This window comes from Marmota flaviventris, chromosome 1 (assembly GCF_047511675.1).
Source record: "Marmota flaviventris isolate mMarFla1 chromosome 1, mMarFla1.hap1, whole genome shotgun sequence".
In the NCBI taxonomy this organism is placed as follows: Eukaryota; Metazoa; Chordata; class Mammalia; order Rodentia; family Sciuridae; genus Marmota; species Marmota flaviventris.
The window spans coordinates 102570872-102592741 of NC_092498.1; the positions used below are offsets into that span (position 1 = coordinate 102570872).

The following is a 21870-nucleotide window of genomic DNA, read 5'->3' on the forward strand; positions in this document are numbered from 1 at the left end:
ACCTTGGGGTGGGGGTGAGGATAGGCATGATAGCAGAGTGAGTGGACAGCTCCAGCGCCAACTCTTCTCCCATCATTTTATTTATTTATTTATTTTTAAATATTTATTTTTTAGTCTTAAGTGGACACAATATCTTTATTTTCTTAATTATTATTTTTTAGTTGTAGGTGGACACAGTACCTTTATTTTTATGTGGTGCTAAGGATAGAACTCAGTGCCTCAAGCATGCCAGGCAAGCACTCTACCACTGAGCCACAACCCCAGCCCCCATTGTTTTATTTTTGTTGAACAGGATTTCTGATTTCTGTTTCAATGAATGTAATAAAACCCAACATCAAAAGGCCATGGATTTGAAGGGTCAGTAGTAAAGGTGAGGGACAGGAAAAGCTGTCTCCACTGTCAGAAGGTAGCAGAGTCAGGGAAGATTTTTGGGCCTATTATGTGAGGATGGGTGGACTTTGCTTGTTTATTGATTTTTTTTTTTCTTCTAATGCTAGAGAGCAGAGTGTGCTGGCAGGAGGTGGGAGGGTCCATGCCAGGTAGGGTCTGACCCCAGCCTGACTATGGGGGTAACTGTGGGAAGCTGCTGGACCATAAAATTTTGCCTTTGTTGGAAGTGATCACAGAGTTCTACCCTCAGCTGTGATTGTCTATGAAATTGGTAGTTGACAAGGTGTTCTCTGGGACCACAGGTTCTGTGACACCACTCTGTGTTGGATTTTGTGTGTGGCTGGATTTCCCATATTGCAGGGGAGAGAAGTGAAAGCTTTTAAAGTATCTGATAACTCATATATTTTGTTTGTTACTGTATTTGGGAATAAGAGAAGGTCTAAGCTGGGCCTGCTGTGTGGACCCAGCTGCTGTCTGAGCACTGTCACCCCGTCTGGGTAGGCGAGCCGTAGAACCAGCTGAATCTCCTCACTAAGATGTCTGTCAGAACACTGAGAAAAAGGCAGTGATGTCATTGTCTCTTGCAAAGGTCACTTGGTGTCTTGCCTGCATTTGTGACATTTTGCTGCTGAGGTAGCACTCAGTGTCTTATTTTCTCTGGGTTTATGTTCAGGGACTGCAGCGCCATCTCTTAACAGAACTTGGGATTGCTTCCTCATGGTGTCAATGATCAGGAGGTGCCAGGCCCTATCCTGGCGTTTCTTAGGCTAGGTTTGCTTTCATCCTCTTTCACTCTCTCTCTCTGAATTCACTTTGATTATAGGATTATTTTTCAGAACTTTCATGAGGTGCCTAACAGGGTGTGTGAGGTTGCTTAGTGAGGGACCAACCAGCATGATCAGGTGTCTAGTTGTCTGCACCTGAAGCCTGGAGGCCCTGCCAGAGGGAAGGGATTGCAGAAGCAGCACATGCTCCATTAAAAAATGAGCTTCAGCTGGGTGTGGTTGTGCATGCTTATAATCCCGGCAATTTGGGAAACTGAGATAGGAGGATCACAAGTTCAAGGCCAGTCTCAGCAATTTAGTGAGACCCTTAGCAACTTACTGAGATCCTATCTGGGAAAAAAAAAAGGGCTGGACATGTAATTCGTGGTAGAATGCTCCTGGGTTCAGTCCCAGCACCATGAAAGAAATGAACTTCTGTAGACTGCTCCACCTTGGCTGCTGAGATGATTCCTTGTTGCTCACACCTGGCCATCCTTCCTACTTGCCTACACAGAGTTCTCTGACATGAAGTTGCTCAGCAGAGTTTGGAGGAGTTGGAGCCATGTATGTTTTGTCTTCTGGGGAAATTCTTCCCTCTGTCTCTTCTTCTCAACAGCCAAGGTTACTCGCCTTCTGTGTATTGTAGTGAACAGAGCCCTCCACGCAGCCCATGTGGCTTCTTGGCCCACCTGGGCCTGTGAGCTGGCCACGGAGCCCAATCCCTCAGGCTGTGTATTCTTTGTCCTTTCTCACTAGCCTGGCCATCATCAACCCCTGTTTGCATGGGGATAGTGGTAATGGTTTTGGCTACTTCTGTTTGTTAGCCACAGGTACAACACAAAGCATTTGTGAATAATGAACTCCAATCATTGCCATTTCTGCCTGCAGCCTGGAATTGTGTCGCCATTTAAACGAGTATTCCTAAAAGGTGAAAAGAGTAGAGATAAGAAAGCCCATGAGAAGGTGACAGAGAGGCGCCCTCTGCACACTGTGGTGCTGTCATTACCCGAGCGCGTCGAGCCAGACAGACTGCTGAGCGACTATATTGAGAAGGAGGTAAAGGTAAGTCGCCATGGGCCACAGGGCGCACGGTGCCAAACACTGAGATGATGAGGCGTCTACCTCTACATAGTGCCTTAGCCCACACCCCACTCACTGCCCTTCCTGTGCTGATGTGTCTAATAAGAAAACCCAAAACCCAAATTCTTGTCCCTGACCAAAGTTTGTTTTTTTATGCAGTAGTATGATATGTCCTCTCTCTTGAAGGCCCAGCCATATGGGCAGCTTGACCTGCTCCACCAGAAGAGGGTTGAAGAGCTGGGAGAAATTCCACATCTCCTCTAGTTTGCAGATGACAAGAGTTATTTGATTGAGTGCTGGACATGATGGCATATACCTGTAATCCCAGCTACTCATGAGGCTGAGGCAGGAGGATTGCAAGTTTGAGGCCCAAATGGGCAATTTAGTGAGATCCTGCCTCAAAATTTAAAAAGAGGGGAAGGGGCTAGGGATAGTCTAGCATGCTGGAGGCCCGGGGGTTAATCCCCATTACTGCAAAAAAAGGTGGGTGGGGAAGGCACTCTAATCATGTGCTTGAGCCCATCACTGTGTCTCAAAGGCCTGTGCTCAACAGACTGTTTCTAAGCCATGTGATGTCCCCTAACATGAAAGTAAATGAATAAAAAGGTATTAAGCCACAAGGTCGGAGAGAAAGAGAAGGAGACAACAGGTTGAGGGGGCCCATAAATAGGAGAAGGAAGCTAATGAGGTGAGATTTTGGGGTCAGAAGTTATGCTGCTGGACCTGAGCACCCACAGAAGAAAGAATCCAGGTGCTTAGAAGGGGCCTGTCTGGATGCCTGTGAGAGGGATTCCTGCCTTCACCTGGCCCAGCCAGGGGATTAGCTTCTCCCTTCCCCACTGGGAGATGGGACTTTGGACCTGCAGATATCTGGCACAATGGAGGGTGGGAGAGACCCAGGTCAAAGCCTGCTATGGATGGTGAGAATTCCCAGCCCCTTTCTCTATCAAGCATCTAGAATGCCTGTAACCAGATCTTTTCCATTAGAGGATTCATGGAAAGAAGCTAAATGGGGAAGCTGAGCAGCCCCATACTGACCATGAGTGTTAAGAAGCTGGCAACCTGAAACACCAGCAAGGGTAGAATCTGCTCCCCTCTGCCAGAGGACCAGGAAAAGGGCAGCCTCACAAGGCAGCATATTCAGAGAAGTACTGCTCAGCTCCAGCCAAACGTGATAGAAACAACTGTGTCCCTAACCTCTATTCCACCAGCAAAGGCCAAGTAGGGGCCACCTTGTCCCCCAGAGCTGGCCAAGCAGGGAACAGGGAACTTTATCTCTGCTGAGCAGTAACAACTTCTTAAAGAACCTTGAATGGTGCTGGGTGTCAGTGGAAATCATGTGGGAGGCAGTCACTCCCCCAGCCAGGGAAGTATCATTGAGGGCCACATGGGAAGCCAGAACTGCCACCAGGCCCAGCTCTAAGAAGAGCATCTCCCCCCACCCAGGGAGGCCAGGCAGAGAATGTGACATTCCACTCTGCCTAATGATAGAAAGGTGTTATTTCCTCCTCCTCTGGGGACCAGAGCAGATTTCTAAGAGATGTGTCACTGGAATTCTGGAGAGAGGATAAAGGGCAGGGATGAAGAACTTTTCAAAGATAATGTTTTAGACAGCTTTTGCATCATTGTGACCAAAATACCAGACAAGAATAATTTAGAGGAGGGAAAGTTTATTTGGGGCTCATGGTTTCAGAGGTCTTAGTCTATAGATGACTAACCTCATTGCTTAGGACCCAAGGTAAGGCAGCACATCATAGCGGAAGGGCCCAGCAGAGGAACATTGCTCAGCTCACAGCAAGGTCAGGAAGCAAGGACGTGGACACAGAGAAGATGCACCCTTTCAGGATATGTTCCTAGTGATCTATCTCCTCCAGCCGTATTCTACCTGCTCACAGTTACCATCAAGTCATTCACACCAGGATGGACTGGTTAGATTACAGCTCTCAATCCAATAACTCTACCTCTGACGATTTTTGCATTGACACTGGACTTTCTCAGGGGATACCTTACATCCAAACCATAACAGATATAATGGCTAAAGCAGCTCCAATTGGCAAAAGACAAACTTAGAGAGCAGTTAAAACAGCAGATTACTCGTCAGAAACATGAGGACCAGGAGAAAGTGGCCCAGCATTCTTCAAGGGCCCAGAGACCCTGCAGAATCAAAAGGATAAGGAAAGAATACAACAAGCAACTCTACTGCAGAAACAGTAGATCAAAAGACGGGACAGACCAATTCCTTGAAATGTGCAAACTACTGCACATCCTCTGAAATAAATAATTGGAAATGTTTTGTAATTATTAAAGAAATTCAATATCTAATTTTCCAACTTTTTTTTTTTTTTTTATAAAAGAAGTCTTCAGTCTCTGATGGTTTCACTGGAGATTTCTACCAACCATTTGAAGAATTAACACCAGTTCTACAGTCTCTTCTAGAGAAATGGAAGGGGAGGGACACTTTCTCACTCATTCTGGGAGGGTAGTATTGTCTGATACCAAAATCGGACAAAAACAGAACAAAAGATATATAGCCACAAAACTTCTAAGCAGAATATTAACTAATTGAATTCAGCATATGTAAAAAAAAATTATATACCATAATCAAGTGGGGTTTATTCGAAGGTTGCAAGATTGGCTTTGTATTTGAAAATGTAATTCATCTTATCGGTCAGTGCAGAAATTGACAAAATCCAACACCCATTCTTGATAAAAACTCAAGAAAACAAGATTATGTATGTGAGCAATGAATGTATAGACACCAAACTAAAAATACAGAATCATTTACAACTGCTTAAAATAATGAAACACTTAAGTATAAATCTTACAAAACATGTATAGCATTTGTATGCTAAAAACTAAAAAGATCAGAGAAGCACTAAATTTAGTGGAGAAATTTGAAATAAATCAGAGGCCTAAATGAAGAGACATGTTTGTAGACTGGTATGTTAACATGTCAGTTCTCCCCAAATTCATATAAATGGACCAATGCTTTGAAAATCAAACTACCACAGGGTACCCAATATGTAATCAATATTATTTTTTTCTTTTTGTGGTACTGGGAATCAGACTTAGGGCCTCACACACACTAGAAAAGTGCTCTGCAACTGAACTATATACTGAGCCCTGAAGTAGGTAATTCAAACAACTTTATAACTATTAGAAGTGAATTATACAATTTTTGTCAAAATCCCAGCAAGATATTTTTTGTAGATACAAATAAGATATTCTGATCTATATGGGAAGGAAAAAGAAGTAGAATTAGCTAAAACAAATGTGGAAATATGAAATAAGGAGAATTAGATCTCAAAAAGTATCAGATTGCTATAAAATTGTGAACCTAGGAGCAGACCTACATGCTGATTGTTGTCAGAGGTGCAGAACCTGTTCAGCAAATTGGATAGAAAATTGGATGCCATAGGCTAATAGTGAATCTCATCCTAAACTTCACTTAATACAAAAATTAATTCAAAATAGATCATGGGCTTAAATGTAAAACTTCCGGGAAAAATCTCAGAAAGTCTTCATGATGTAGGGCTAGGCAAAGAGGTCTTAGATGTGACACCAAAAACATAATCAATAAAAGGAAAAACTGATAAGCTAGACTTCACCAAAGTATAAAAATTTTTCTCTGCAAAAGAGGATGAAAAGACACAATACAGGACTGGGGTTGTGGCTCAGCGGTTGAGCGCTTGCCTAGCATGTGCAAAGCCCTGGGTTTGATCCTTAGCACTACATAAAATAAATTAATAAAGTATTAAAAAGAAAGAAAGAAAGAAAAGACACTCTGCAGATGGAGAGGAAGTATTTGCAAACCACATATGTGATGGAGGGTTAGTATCTAGAAAATATAAAGAACTCTCAAAACTCTCAACAGGAGAAAAAGCAAACAATACAAGTAGAATTTGGGCAAGAGACGAGACATTTCACTAAAGGGGATATATAGGTGACAATATAAATACATGAGAAGATGCTCAACACCACTAGCCATCAGGGAAAGGCAAATTAAAACCACAATAGTTATCACTATATACCTAACAGAATACCTAAAGTAAAGAAATAGTGGCAACATCCAGTGCTGGTGAGCATGCAAGGAGCTGGGTCTTTGCACACTGCTGGTAGAATGTAAAATGGTGCTGCTGCTCTGGAGAACGGTTTGATAGTTTCTTAAAAACTCACCATGCAACTACTATATGATCTTGCAATTGTGCTCCTAGGCACTTTATTCTAGGGAAGTGAAAATTTGTGTTCACATGAAAACCTGTGTATGCATATTCAAAGCAGTTTTATTTATAATAGCCCTAAACTGGAAACAACCCGAGTGTCCTTTGGTAGGTAAATGGTAAAACAAGTTGAGGTTTCTTCATACCATGCAAGACTTCTCAGCACTAAAAAGGGATGAACTGCTAATACATATAATAACCTGGGTGGATTGTCAAAGTTACTGCTAAGTGGAACAAGCCATCCCACAAATGATTCCCTTTATATAACATTCTTAAAACAATGCAGTTACTGATATGGAGAACACAGTAGGATTTGCTGTGGTACAGATGGGGGAAATAGTTAAGCCTATCAAAAGGTAGTAGGAGGGAACTGGGCATGGTGGCATACATCCATAATCCCAGAGACTCAGGAGGCTGAGTCAGGAGGATCACAAGTTTGAAGCCACCTTAGCAATTTTAGTGAGACCTTGTCTCAAAAAAAAAAAAAAAAGACTGGTGTCAGGAGTGTACCCCTGTAATTTCAGCAACTAGTGAGGCTGAGTGAGGTAGGAGGATTGCAAGTTCAGAACCCGCCTCAGCAATTTAGCAAGACCCTCAGCAACTTAGTGAAATCCTTTCTCAAAATAAAAAGGGCTGAGACTTAGCCTAGTGGTAAAGTGCCCTGGTTTCAATCCCTAGTAACCCCCAAGAAAAGGTAACAGGAGGGGACCTTAAGGTGATGGGTGTTTTGAATCTTTAATGTCATTGTCTGTTTCTTATGTACTTTTTTTGGTGTACTTCTGTAAGAAGTCACCACCAGGATGAATGGATGAAAAGGCACAATAGACCTCCCTCTATTATTTCTTGCAGTACTATGTAAACTTAAAATTATCTTAAACTTTTAATTATTAAGAGATAAAAGATTGTGCATAGCCAGGTGCAGTGGCATGTTCCTGTAGTTGGAGCTGCTCAGGAGGCTGAGGTAGGAGGATCTCTTGAGCCTAGGAGTTCAAGATCAGCCTGGGGAACACCCCTCCAACCTGAACCTCCTCCAGCAAACTCAAAGATTGTAGTTTTATGACTTTGCATAGAAGTGAGGTGGAATATATGTGACAAAGTGATATAAGCAGTAAGTTAATGATTAAGTAAAAAATCATATTCTAAGAAAAAAGAAAGGGTAAGTGGGAGTAGTGATTTATATATATATATATATATATATATATATATATATATATATATATATATTTTTTTTTTTTTTTTTTTTTTTTTTTTAAGTTGTTAGACCTTTATTTATTTCTTTATATGTGGTGCTGAGAATCGAACCCAGTGCCTCACACATGCCAGGCAAGTGCGCTACCGCTGAGCCATAGCTCCAGCCTGGGGGAATAGTGATTTAATTGGAAGTTGAGATATAATGTCTTAAAACAAGAAACCAAACAATTGCAATATAAACCCATCATTTAGAAAAATGACCCTAGATGCCTGAAGAAACAGATCCTAGCACGGCTATCTCTTGAAAGTAATTTATAGGATTTTCCTGGTTGGGACCAGAGATTTTCATTTTTTATTATATGTTTCTTTGGAGTATCTGACTTTTTAAAACATATACTTTATTACTTTGATAAAATAAAAATAGTGATAACAGAATCTTCAAGTGGCAAGGAAACATTTATTCCCACATATTCCAATGTGGTTCTTTATGGAAAGTATTTTGTGTTTAGAATGAGCATTAAAAATAAAGTTGACAGAAACTTGATAATGGTTCCTATTTTTGGAATGCTTACTGTGTGCAGCAATACTGTTTAACTTTTTGCATTCATTAATCCTCACAAAACCTTCGAAAAGTTGAAACATTCTCCTTATTTTTCATCACATGCTGGCATTTGCCCCAGTATGCTCAATGCTATGTTAGCTTGAAGCCTGGTGACTGAGTGAGGTAACACACACCAGGCCTACTGTGTCTTCATTCTGGGAGAGACAGTAGGTAATTACTTCTGTGATATCAAACCCAAGAAACTTCTTGGTTAGATTTATTTTTTTAATTAAAAAAATTATTTATTGAATATGTAACCTTTGGAAGGAACCCTGACTCCATTTTCTTGAATTCTTACACATATAATTTAGATATCTATATATAAACATGTATGCATTTGTTTCTGAAATGATTACATGGTGTATACTGCATCTTCTGTTTTAAAATTTCAATTAAAAAAAACATTTTTCTATGTGTGTGTGGTACTGGGGATTGAACCCAGCGTCTTTCTCATGCTATGCAAGTTCTCCACCACTGAGCTACATCCCTAGCTCCCAACTTTTCATTCATTCATTTGGTCAGTCAGCCAGCTGCGCATTCATTTTGTGGTGCTGGGGATTGGACCCAGGGCCTTGTGCATGCTGGCAAGCACTCTACCACTGAGCTACATGCACACCCCTAAACTTTATTTAAAAAAAAAAAAAAAAAAAAAGGTTGTTTTGGGTTTTATGTGTGTTGTGTGTGTGGTGCTGGAGATTGAATCCAGGGACACTTACCATTGAATTTTATCCTTAGCTCTTTATTTTTTTATTTATTTTATTTTTTTTGGTACTAGAGGTTGAACTCAGAGGTGCTTAACCACTGAGTCACATCCACAGCCCTTTTTTGTATTTTATTTAGAGACAGGGTCTCACTGAGTTGCTTTAGGACCTTGCTAAATTGCTAAGGCTAGCTTTGAACTCAAGATCCTCCTATCTCAGCCTCTTGAGCTACGATTACAGGCAAGCATATGGCTCTTGTTTTTTATTTTTGAGGCAGGGTCTCACTAAATTGCCTGGACTGACCTGAACTTGTAATTCTCCTGTGTTAGCCTCCAGAGTAGCTGGGATTATAGGTGTGTTCCACCACACTCAGCTTAAAAATGTGTAAAGCTGGGTGCACATGCCTATAATCCCAGTGGTTTAGGAGGCTGAGGCAGGAGGATGGCAAGATGAAAGCCAGATGCAGCAATTAAGTGAGGTCCTAAGCAATTTAGTGAAGCTCTCAGCAGCTTAGTGAGACCCTGTCTCAAAATATAAAAAAGGGGCTGGAGGTGCTGGGGATATAGCTCAGTTGATAGAGTGCTTGCCTTGCATACACAAGGCCCTGGGTTCAATCCCCAGCACCATAATTGAAAGTGGGGGGGAGGTGCTAGGTAAGTGGCTCAGTGGTTAAACACTCCTAGGTTCGATCTCTGGTGCCCCCCCAAAAAAGTTTTAAAATTATTTTACTTGATGTAATAATTGTATATACTTATGGGTCTAATGTGATATTTCAGTACATGTTTGCAGTGTATAATGATTAAGTCAGGGCAGTTAAAATCTGTCATCTTGAACATTTATCATTTCTTTGTGTTGGAAACATTCAAAAATCGTTTCTTACAGCTGCTTTGCAATATACAATAAATTATTAACTATTTGTAACCATCTAACTGTATTTTTGTACCCAATAACCATCTTCTGTCTTCCCTATTCTCTCTTTCCTTTCTATCCTCTGATAACCCCTGTTCTATTCTGTACTTCTGACTTACTTCCACATATTAGTGAGATTTATGGTGTCTTTCTGTGAGCAAATGGCAAGATATCGTTCTTTTTTTATAGAAAAATATTTTATTGTGTATACACATCACATTTTCTTTTTCCTTTTGCCATACTGGGGAATGAACCTAGAGGTACCCTACCACTGAGCTATATCCCTGGCCCTTTTTTATTTTATTTTGAGACATGGTCTCACTAAGTTGTCAAGACTGGTCTCTGTCTTGCAATTGAGCCTCCTGCTCAGCCTCCCAAGTTACAGAGATTACAGTTGTTTTCCACTCTACCTGGCTCTAGCCTTTTTATTTTTTATTTTGAGCAAGTCCCTCTAAATTGCCAAGGCCAACCTTGAACTTGGAAGCCTCCTGGCTTAGTTTCCTGAGTCTCTGGGATTACAGGCGTGTGCCATCACTCTTGGGTCACATCTTCTTTATGCAATTATCCATTGATGGCTACTTAGGTTGATATCTTGGCTATTGTGAGTAGTGCTGCAGTAAGCATAATAGTGCAGGCATCTCTTTAACATACTAATGTCATTTTCTTTAGATATATATACTTAATAATGGGATCGCTGAATCATAAGGTAGTTCTACTTTTAGTTTCTCAAGGAACCTCCATACTGCTTTCCATAACTGTGGAAAAGTACTGTGCTAAATTATATTCCTCCCAGGCGTGTATAAGTGTTCCTTTTTCTCCATATCCTTGCCAGCAGCATTTGTTATCTTTTAACTGTCTGATAATTAGCCATTCTAACTGGGGTAAGATGATCTCTGATTGTGGATTTGACTTCAGTTTGCATTTCCCTAATGATTAGCAATGTTGAACCTTTTTTTTCATAGACTTGTTGACCATTTGTATATCTTCTTTTGAGAAATGTTGTTTGAGATCATTTGTCCATTTGTTAACAGGCCTTTTTTTTTTTCTATTGAATTTTTTTTTAGTTCCTCAGATATTCTGGATATTAACCCCTTAGTGGATAGAATTTGCAAATATTTCCTACTATTCTGCAGATTATCTCTTTATTCTCTTGGTTATTTCTTTTGCTGTACAGAAACTTTTTAGTTTGATATAATCCCATTTGTCAATTTTTGCTTTTGTTACCTCTGCTGTGGGGGTTTATTTAAAAAATCGTTGCCTGTACCTTGTTTTTTGTACTCCACTATATATTTCTTTATATATCAGAATGTCACACTGACATGTAAAGCTGCTTCACTTGTTTTAATGACTGCATAGTGTTCCTTTATATTGCTGTACCATATTTTATTTAACCAGTGACCTATTAATGCATATTTAATTTGTTATCTACAATTACACACATTTTACTCTAGATACATATTGGATAAATTTCAGAAATGGAATTTCTGGATCTGTAAGTCTAGGTTACTTTTTAATTTGACAGAGAATTCCAGATTGCTCTTCATAGAGAAGTTAAGCCTGTGCATGCCTTCAGCAGTCTTTGAGAGTGCCTGTCTCCACCCTCTGAGGAACAACACAGTGTGTATGCAACCTTTTTGATATTTGCTAATCAATAGAAGTAACTATAATGTTTCCTCATTATAGTTTTACTTACAAGTGAGGTTGAGAGTCTTTCCAAATAGTCAAGAGTCAAATTTCTTTCATACTGTCTTTCTAGATCCACTGCCCCTTTTTTCCTTTGGTTATTTGTGCCTATTTTCTTTGTATTTTCAGTAGCTGTCAGTATGTCAGGTAACTTAGCCCTTTGCTGTAAAATTAATGGCAAATGTCTCTTGCTGGTTTATCATTCATCTTTGTATTTGTTTCCAATGATTCTCCAGCAGCAGAATCTGAAATGAGATTATGTTCAGTTGAACTGTTAGGGGCCTGTTGGGGAGGAGGGGAGGAGGGGAGGCTGGGGAGGGTGGAGGAAAAAGTATGTGAAAATTGTCTGTTCGATCCCAGTTCTGCCACCTTTATTGATGGGAGGGATGCAGGGGATGGAATCAGGGAGTTTTATCAACACTCAGAATGGTGGGGACCCTGGGTGGGATGTCTACCACATGTGCTGCTTTCTGCCTTCTGCTTGTTGATATTGTGTTTCTCACTAAGTTCACTCCATCCAGACCCTGCTTCTCCAGCATCAATTGGTCTTATTTGCTGGAAACCTTTCCCCAATGAAGTGCAGTCCCCACTGCATCAATGACTCTGAGCACACCTTGTTATCCTCCTCCACTGCCTGTGCAATAAGAGTTTCCTTGCCTGCCTGGTGAATCTGCTAGTCTCAGTTGTTTGCGCCAGGGTCTAGATACATATTGGATAAATTTCAATACCTATGAACTATAACTAATCATCCTATCCTTACCAGGTGGCCTTTTCCAAATAGTGTTTTCTACTTCAGTAGCTTCTATTCTATAGGTCATGGTTGCCAATTTGCCTGCTGATGGGTGGGGGAATATCCAGAGATATTTAAGGCGTACTCTGGACTGTCCCTACTTCCTTATGTCCCCACCTCCTCATGGTGATCTGGGTCAACTCCCCTGTAGAACAGTTGTTATTTTCTTTGCTTGCATATGCATGAACATGAGGAACCCAAAGTGACCAGCTAGCCACTATTTCTTGCTGTGTCTCCTCTTTTTTTTTTTAATATTTATTTTTAAGGTGAAGATGGACACAACACAATGCCTTTATTTTTATGTGGTGCTGAGGATCGAACCTGGTCCCACCCGAGCTAGGCGAGCGCTCTACCGCTGAGCCACAATCCCAGCCCCTGTGTCGCCTGATAGAAGTATTTTGTCCCTGGGATCTAGACCCTCAAAACCTGCAGAGCCTAAAGTGAAGAGGTCAGCAAGTACCAGTTTCCCCAAGCAGTCACTTGAGTTGATGGTGGTTAGAGCCACTCCTGCTTCCATACCTTGGATCCTAGACCCCTGCATTTTTCCCAGTGGAGACCTAGTACCATGTAGTGACTATGGTTTAGATGCATAATGCCTCTGAAAGGAGAGAAAGCATTCTTTTGGGATGTCATACAGGTAGCCCTTCAGCTATACCCTCAAGAGACCATTCCACAACTCCGTTGGACAGTTTTGACAATTCTGGACAATCAGGCATTATATAGGACCATTGATTCCTACAATCTTGTGCCTACTTTTATATCTCTTTAGTACAAAGTGAATCCCCTAGTCCAAGGTAATGTCACATGCTGTCCCACATCAGAAATCAGGTATTCTATGAGCCCCGGGAGAATGGAGCTGACTGATGCCACAGGCAGGAGAGGCGCTCATTCTTACTAGGAAAGGATTCCTATTGTAGGGTTGAAGGAGTCCCGATGTACCTACTGATTAGTTGGTCTCCTGGAGGGATGACACATCATCAGGTCCACAGGTCTGAGCCTGTTTTTGACTTACCACTTTGGCTCAGAGTAGGGGGCTGGAATCAGTTTGAGATGGTCTTTTCTGTTTCAGTAGCTCTTTTGTCTATAGGTCCAAGGGTCATCATGAGGATTCTGCACCCTACTAAGTGTGTCTTCTCCTTTTATATATTATATATGTTATTCAGGAAATGGCAGGTGACTACCAGCTGAGTATTGACCCAGTGGACACTTAGATATAGACCTGGAATCCACTGATTACCTTATAGCCCCACCCCATACAGGGTTGTTGGCAGTGTGGGTTCCAAAGTAGCGGCATCACCTCTAAATCTCCAAAAACTTTCACAGATTTCCAGTTCCCAGGAACCTTGTACCTGGGCCATTTAAATCTCTTTGGAGATTTAATGCTAAAGTAAAATCACCATGGGGCATACTTGCCTCGGTGTTAAGTTCCTTCCCACACAGATGTGTCCTCTCCTTCCATCAGTGTTTGGGTCTAAGAGCTGCTTCAGGTCTGGAAACTGAGTCAGGGTTAGATACTTTTATTGCAGAAGCTTACCTCAACTTTCTGCCCCCCCCCCTTTTTTAACACAGGGGTACTCAATCACTGAGCCACATTCCCAGCCCTATTTTGTATTTTATTTAGAGATAGGATCTCACTGAGTTGCTTAGTGCTTCACAGTTGCTGAGGATGGCTTTGAACTCAAGATCCTCGTGCCTCAGCCTCCTGAGCCCCTGGGATTACAGGTGTGTGCCACCATGCCCAGCTGTTGTCTATTGTTTTGATCTCCTTCTTTGTATATATTGAACAGTCTTGCCTCTAGGAACGCTGTGTTCTATGAGCCATATCAACAGGTGCCCCATCACCATTTTGACTTTACTCCCTGTTATTAATTCAGGCCTCCCTTCCCCTGTTGGTTAAGTGCTACTACCTGGCTTTTGCTGTTCCAGGACCCTGTTGCCCTCTTGCTTCTGGGGATCCCAGTTCTGTGAGAGCATATCTCACCATTAGCTGCGTCTGCAAAAGCTGGCCAGCTCATGCTTCTTCTCCACCTACTTTGTAGTACCATGGTGGATGGGCTCTGGTGGGATTTCCTGTCATTTTATGGGTCTATCCCAGCATACCTCCTTCCCTGAGCCTTCAAATGCTGAGATCCCCAATACTGAGACCCATAGTCTTCCATAGCACCTCTGTGATCTCTACTTTGGTCAGTATCAGCTTTTACTTGGACTGAGCTCCTAAGAACCACAACTGTAAGTTAAAATGACCCCTGAACCTTGTCAGGTTATTAAATGCTGTGGCATGTGGTGTGCCTTAGTGGGGACAAACTTATCCAGCTTAATATTGTACTACCAGGACCTAGCACCATGCATCGCCTGCTTTTCAGTGCCTACCAGCACATGATAGGCAAGTCCTGGAGCCAAGAGAGGCAGTTACAAGCTCATTGGAGGATTGTGCATTGTTTTCTAGCAAGGGGGTTTGAGGAACTCTTGTCTTCCACCAAAAGGGTGTGTGCCGTCATCAATATTTTTTTACTCATTTGAGTGAAAACACAAAATAATATTTTTGGATGATACAAAGCTAGAAATGATATCTAATGTACAGTGTAGCATTGATCATTGAAAAAGTTTTTAATAAAATTAAAAAAAATTTTTTTGTACCATGGATTGATCCAGGGTTGTTTTACAATTGTGTCACATTCCAAGTCCTTTTTATGTTTTGTTTGGGACAGGGTCTTGCTAAGTTGCTTTGGGCCTTACTAAATTGCTGAGGCTGGCTTTGAACTTGCAATCCTCCTGCCTCAGCCTCTCGAGCCTCTGGGATTACAGGTGTGTGTTACCACGCCTGGTTGCAAAATAAATTTTTGAATAAAACTAATAAGATAAAGTTTTTATTGTTGTAAAATATACATAACGTATATTAGTTGTCAGTAGACTATAAAGTTTGCCATCTTTGTTGGGCATGGTGGTATACGCATGTAATCCCAGCAACTTGAGAGACTAAGGCAGGAGGATCACCAGTTTGAGGCCAGCCTAAGCAACTTAGCCAGATCCTGTCTGTGTTAGTTGGCTTTTCACTGCTGTCACCAAAAGACCCAACAGGAACAATTTTAAAGGAGGAAAAGTTTATTTAGGGCTCATGGTTTCAGAGGTCTCAGTCCATAGATGACTGACTTGGGTACTTTGAGCCCGAGGTAAGGCAAGAACATCATGGTGTAAAGGTATGAAGGAAAAAAGCAGCTCAGGACATGGCCACCAGGAAGCAGAGAGAGAGAGAGAGCTCTCCTCAACAAGAACACATTTTAAGCCCCAAAGACATACCCTCAGTGACCTACCTCCTCCAGCCATACCCTACCTGCCGATAGTTACTACCCAGTTAATCATCAGTTAATCAGTGTGAATCAACACACTGATTAGATTAAGACTCTCAAAACCCATCACCTCTGAACTTACTTTTTTTTTAGTTGTCAATAGACTATTTATTATATGCAGTGCAGAGACTCAAACCCAGTGCCTCATACATGCTAGGCAAGCACTCTACCACTGAGCCACAACCCCAGTCCTCACCTCTAAATTTTCTTGGATTGTCTTATGCATGAGCTTTTGGGGGACACCGAATATCTAAACCATAACACTGTCTCAAGAAAAAAGGGTGGGTGGCTGGGGATGTAGCTCAGTGGTAGAGGGCGTGCCTAGCATGTGCAAGGCCCTGGGTTCAATCTATAATACAGCTCACACCCTGCATGTTGCCTTCTCAACTATTTTCAAGTATACAGTTCAGTAGCGTTAAGTACTCTGTTGTATAACCATCACCACCATCCATGTCCAGAATGTTTCGTCGGCCCATATTGAAATCATTGCTAGTTATTAGTTCTAGATGGACACAATAGCTTCATTTTGTTTGTTTGTTTGTTTATTTATTTAATTTGGTACTGGGGATCGAACCCAGTGCCTCACACATGCTAGGCAAGCGCTCTACCACTGAGCCACAACCCCAGCCCGAAACCGAAATCATCGTTATTAACAATGACTGCCCATTCCCTTTCTCTGCAGCCCCTGGCCACCACCATTCTTCTCTCTTTGTGAATATGACTACTCTAGGCACCTTGTATAAGTGGAATAATGCAGTATTTGTGCATCTATGACTGTTTAATTTCACTTAGGACAACATCTTCAAGGTTCATCAGTATCATGGCAGGTGTCAGAATTTTCTTCCTCTTTGAGGAAATTCTTCCACTGTATGGATATATCACACTTTATTCATTAGTGAACATTTGGGTTGTTTCTACCGTTTGTTGATTATAAATGTCAATGTGTTTAAAGTCTCTGCTTTGATTTTTTTAAAAATGTATATTCATCCAGAAGTGGAATTGTTGGATCATATGCTAATTCTTGGTTTAATTTCTTGCGGAACCACAATATTGTTTTCTACAGCAGCTGCTCCATTTTACATTGCCACCAGCAGTGTATAAAGGTTCCAGTTTCTCCATAATTTCACTAAAAGGTGTTATCCCTCCAATTTTTATATTTTAATAATAGCCATCTTCGTGGCTGTGAGTTAGTATCTCATTGCAATTTTGATTTTCATTTCCCTAATAATTAGTGATATTGAAGACCTTTCATGTGCTTATTAGTCATGTGTATATCTTTTTTAGAAAAAATGTGTATTCAAGTTGTTTCCCCTTTTTAGAATTAGGTTTGTTTGTTTGTTTGTTTTTGTTGTTGTTGTTGACTTACAGCAGTTCTTTTTTTTAATATTTATTTTTTAGTTGTAGTTGGACACAATATCTTTATTTATTTTTATGTGGTGCTGAGGATTGAACTCAGGGTCTTGCATATGTGAGGCGAGCACTCTAGGTCCAAACTTGTATTTTTGGAGTGCCCTGAATGTGCTTTAGCCAGTTATTCTTTTCTCTGTTTCCTTTTCTGTCTAGTGAGCAGACTGCATTGTGCAGCATTAGATGATTGGTTTTGTGTCATATTTTCTCTCTTTGGATTTCCAGAGCAACCTCCCTGCATGGTTCTCTGGTTCAGAGGTCATCTGTGAACAAAGACAATTTTATTTTTTCCTTCCCAACCTGTGTATCCTTTCTTATTCTTGTTGCATTGCATTAGCTAGGACATCTAGCCAGAAGTTAAATAATAGTGATGAGAGTGTGTATGAACAAATGTAACAATGAATCCCACCGTTATGTATAATTATAATGTGCCAATAAAAAATATGGAGGGGATGGGGTTGTAGCTCAGTGGTAGGGCATTTGCCTCGCATGCATGAGGTCCTAGGTTCTATCCTCATCACCACATAAAAATAAAATAAAGGTATTGTGTTCACCTACAATTAAAAAAAAATAAATACTTTTTAAAAATATGGGAAAAAAGAAGAATGATGAAAGAGGACATCCTTGGGCTGGGGATGTGGCTCAAGCGGTAGCGCGCTCGCCTGGCATGCGTGCGGCCCGGGTTCGATCCTCAGCACCACGTACAAACAAAGATGTTGTGTCTGCCGAAAACTAAAAAATAAATATTAAAAAAAATTCTCTCAAAAAAAAAAAAAAAAGAAAGAAAGAAAGAGGACATCCTGATTGCCTTGTTCCCATCTTAGGGGAAAAGTATCTAGTTTCTTACACTTAAGTATGATGTGAGTTGTATTTTTTTTTTTTTTTTCGAATTACTGTTGATTGAATTGTGAGCCTCACTCATGCTAGGTAAGTAATCACCACTGAGCTACATCCCCAGCCCTTTTTATTTTGAGACAGATTGTCACTGAGTTTGCATAGGCTGGTCTCCAATTTGCCAGCCTCCCAAGTATCTCTGATTACAGGTACGCACCACCATGTCATGTGTTTTTGACATGAGTAGGGTTTAGATTTTGTCAGAAGCTTTTGCTCTACCTGTTGATATGATTCTTTCTTTAGCCTGTTGATGAGATGGATTACATTAATTGAGTTTCAAATGTTGAACCATGTGGGATAAATCCCACTTGGTCATGGTACATAATTCTTTTTATCTGTGGTTCAGCTCAATTTTCTGATATTTTGTTTAGAACTTTTACATGGATATTGATGAGAAATGTTGGTCTATATGTTTTTTTTCTTTTTTTTTAATGTCTTTGTCTTGGGTTTTTTTTTTTTTTTTTTTTAATAAAATGGTAATGCTGGCCTCATAGAATAGGTTCTGAAGTGTTTTCCCTGTTCCTATTTTCTGGAGAAGATTGTAGAGAATTGGTGTAATTTTTTTTCCTTAAATGTTTGGTAGAATTTACCAGTGAGCCCATCTGTGCCTTGTGCTTTCTTTTTTTGGAAGGCTATTCATAGCTGATTTGGTTTCTTTAATAGATCATAGGACCATTCACATTGCCTATTTCCCCTTCTGGGAATTTTGATAGAACACCTTTCAAGGTGTTCCCCTGTGGGCTGAGAGCAGACATCATATGGTTTCTATTTTTTTTAATGTAAGTATGGGGCTGGGATTGTAGCTTAGCAGTAGAGTGCTTGCCTAGCACATGGGAGGCCTTGGGTTCAATCCTCAGCACCACATATAAATAAATAAATAAAAATAAAAGTGTTGTGTCCAACTATAACTAGAAAAAAAACCAAAAAATAAAAAATAAGGATACACTGAAGGTTTAAAAAAATAAAATTAAATATAAGGTGTGTTTATGGAAGTGGTCTATGTTGGTGAATGTTGCATGTGAGCAACCCAGTACTAAAAAACAAAAAGTATTTTGGTGCTATTGAGTTCCGCTATGTCCATCTGTCCATCCTTCCTTCCTTCTTTCCTTGTCCTCCTCCTTCTCTCCTTCCTCTCCCCTTCTCCTCCCCTTCCTCTCCCCTTCTCCCTTATCACCCCTGCTTTCCTCCCCCTCCTTCCCTTATTCCTCCTCCCTCCCTTTCTTCTCCTCCTCCTCTTTTTTGCTGCACTGGGGATTGAACCCCAGGCTGTTATAACACTGAACTACACTCTCAACCATTATTATTATTATTATTATTATTTTTAATTTTGAGACACCATCTCACTGTTTCCCAGGCTGTTCTCAAACTTGTGATCCTCCTGCCTCAGTCTTCTACATAGCTAGGATTACTGGAGCAATTTATCACTGAGCTAAATCCCCAGCCCTTTGAATCATTTATTTTGAGGCAGGATGTTGTTAAGTTGCTTAGGTATTCACTTAGTTGGTGAGGCTGGTCTCAAACTTATGATCCCTGAGTCACTGGAATTACAGGTGTGCACCACTGTGCCCTACTGATCCATCTGTTTTTGCCTCATTTTTTTTAAGGTTTGTTTTTAAAATATTTTTTAGTTGTTGATAGACCTTTATTTATTTATTTATTTGTCTGAGGTGCTGAGAATCGAAGTCAATACTTCACACATGCAAGGCAAGTGCACTACTGCTGAGCCCCAGCCCCAGCCTCTTTTGCCTCATATTTTGATACTCTGTTTTTATTTATTTATTTGTTTATTTGAGAGAGAGAGAGAGAGAATTTTTAAAATATTTATTTGTTAGTTTTCGGTGGACACAACATCTCTATTTTTATGTGTTGCTGAGGATCGAACCCAGTGCCCTGCGCATGCCAGGTGAGCACGCTACCGCTTGAGCCACATCCCCAGCCCCAGATACTCTGTTTTTAGACACAGTAAGGGATAATAGAATTCTCTGGTTGTATTTTAAAATTGTTTCTTTGACTGTTATGGTGGCACACACTTATAATTCCAGCTATTCAGGTGAATGAGGCAGGAGGGTTTCAAGTTTGAGGCCAGCTTGGGCAACTTAGAGACCCTCTTCACAAAACAAAAATTTAGAAAGGGATGGAGATGTAGCTCAATGGTAGAGTCCCTTGTGATTGAGCCCCCAAGCTGGTCCATGCTTAGTCTTCAGTACTTGTCATCACCCCCTTCTGCTTCTACCAGTGCAAGCTCCAGGGTTTCTCCTCCTGGTAAGCTGTGATTCTCATCATCCATCAGTCTGTCTCTCCAGTTTAGGGGGTAGTGGTTTTCCCTGGGACCTTAGTTATTTGATAAATCTAAGAACAGTTGTTGATTTTCAGTCAGCGTTCTTGTTGTAAGTATGGAAGTGCCAGCTTCCAAGCTCTTAAATGCTAGACCAGAAACTGGAAGTCCCACTTAATCCTTTTTAAATATAAAACCAAAATTATGAGTTGATGAATCAAGACAAATGTTGAGTACAAGAAGTCTGTTCTTATCCTAATTAGAATTAAGTTATACTCTATGTATATATAATATGTCAAAATACATTCTACTATTATGTATATCTAAAAAGAACAAATAAAAAATACATAAAAATTATAATAGCGAAAAGAAGAAGTTGTCTCTTCTTGGGAAGAAATCAGTGATCCATTTAAAAAGACAAACCATTAAAAATATTGTGTTAGTTCATAAGACCCAGACACGAACACAGCAGACTCAGAGCTGCCATTCAGAGCCTCCATGCTCCGATGTTCTTCATCATGGTACTTTGCTGAGCCAAGTGCCTCATTGCCACATGTTACAAAATAACTTATTTACATCATATCTTTATCTGTTTTGTGTTGCTTTAATAGAATGCCACAGACTGGGGACTGGGGATGTAGCTCAGCAGTAGAGCACTTGCTTAGCATGTACAAGGTCCTAGTTTGATTCATAGCACTGCAAAAAATAAAGATAAAAAAGAATGCCACAGACTGGATAATTTTATAAATAATAGAATGTATTTTGCATGGTTCTAGAAACTGAGAAATCCAAGATAAAGGGGCTGGCATCTAGTGAGAACCTTCTTGTGTCATCCCATGGCAGAAGGTGGAAGGAGAAGAAAGTGAGAGAGCAAAAAGGGAGTTGAACTTATAAGGACCCTACTCCTAAGGATGAACCTCTTCCTGCCATAACAGCATTATTAACCCATTCCTGAGGGTAGAGCCTTTATGACCGAATCACCTCCTAAAAGTTGCACCTCAACATGGTTGCATCAGGGAGTTACGTTTCCAACACATGAACTTTGAGGGACACATTTAAACCATGGCACTTCATTTCTCTATTTGTGTTCATTTTTCTCAGCTGTGTTGACCTTTGTAACTTAGGGTTTATTTTTAGTGGGGGCTATTGCATGGTGCCCTTGTTTTCAGTTCTTCCAGAAGTGCAAGGAAACACCTGCCATCACTGGTTAGCTACGAAACCTAGTTTTAAAATGCCTTTTGTAGGACTTTTGATGATGATCTTGAATATAGGAAATGTGGGAGGGTTGTCCTGAGCTCTAGGAAACTTGTGTGAGAATTCAGTACTCACCTCTTAGAACTGGTGGCCTGAGTATGAGACACTAGAACTGTGCTCAGTTGATCTTGCTATGGTGGTGTTGGCTCATTTCCCAATTCCCATTTCTCATGACTGTTTTTCTTCACTTTCTTTCAGTATTTAGGTCAGTTAACATCTATACCAGGATACCTGAATCCCTCCAGTAGGACTGAAATCCTGCATTTCATAGACAATGCAAAGGTAACCCCATCCTCTCATCTGTGTGCTCTGTCGCTTGGCCAACACCAGCCCTTAATCCATTCACTTTTGATATCATGGCCAA

General features: G+C 40.7%; 1 protein-coding gene across 8 annotated transcripts in view; it reads left to right on the forward strand.

The window, feature by feature from the left end:
* The window catches only part of Ccm2 (CCM2 scaffold protein), a 60215-nt gene that overhangs the window by 24064 nt on the left and 14281 nt on the right, over positions 1-21870 (forward strand). For 3 of the 8 annotated variants that reach the window (XM_027938375.2, XM_027938379.3, XM_027938374.2), the window contains exons 2-3: positions 2043-2216; positions 21705-21788. In XM_027938375.2, the coding sequence (XP_027794176.1) occupies positions 2043-2216; positions 21705-21788 (258 nt within the window). Of the gene's footprint in view, positions 1-2042; positions 2217-11378; positions 11474-21704; positions 21789-21870 lie in introns of those variants that run through there. The other 5 variants (XM_071614538.1, XM_071614522.1, XM_027938378.2 and 2 more) reach the window with 3 other exon arrangements.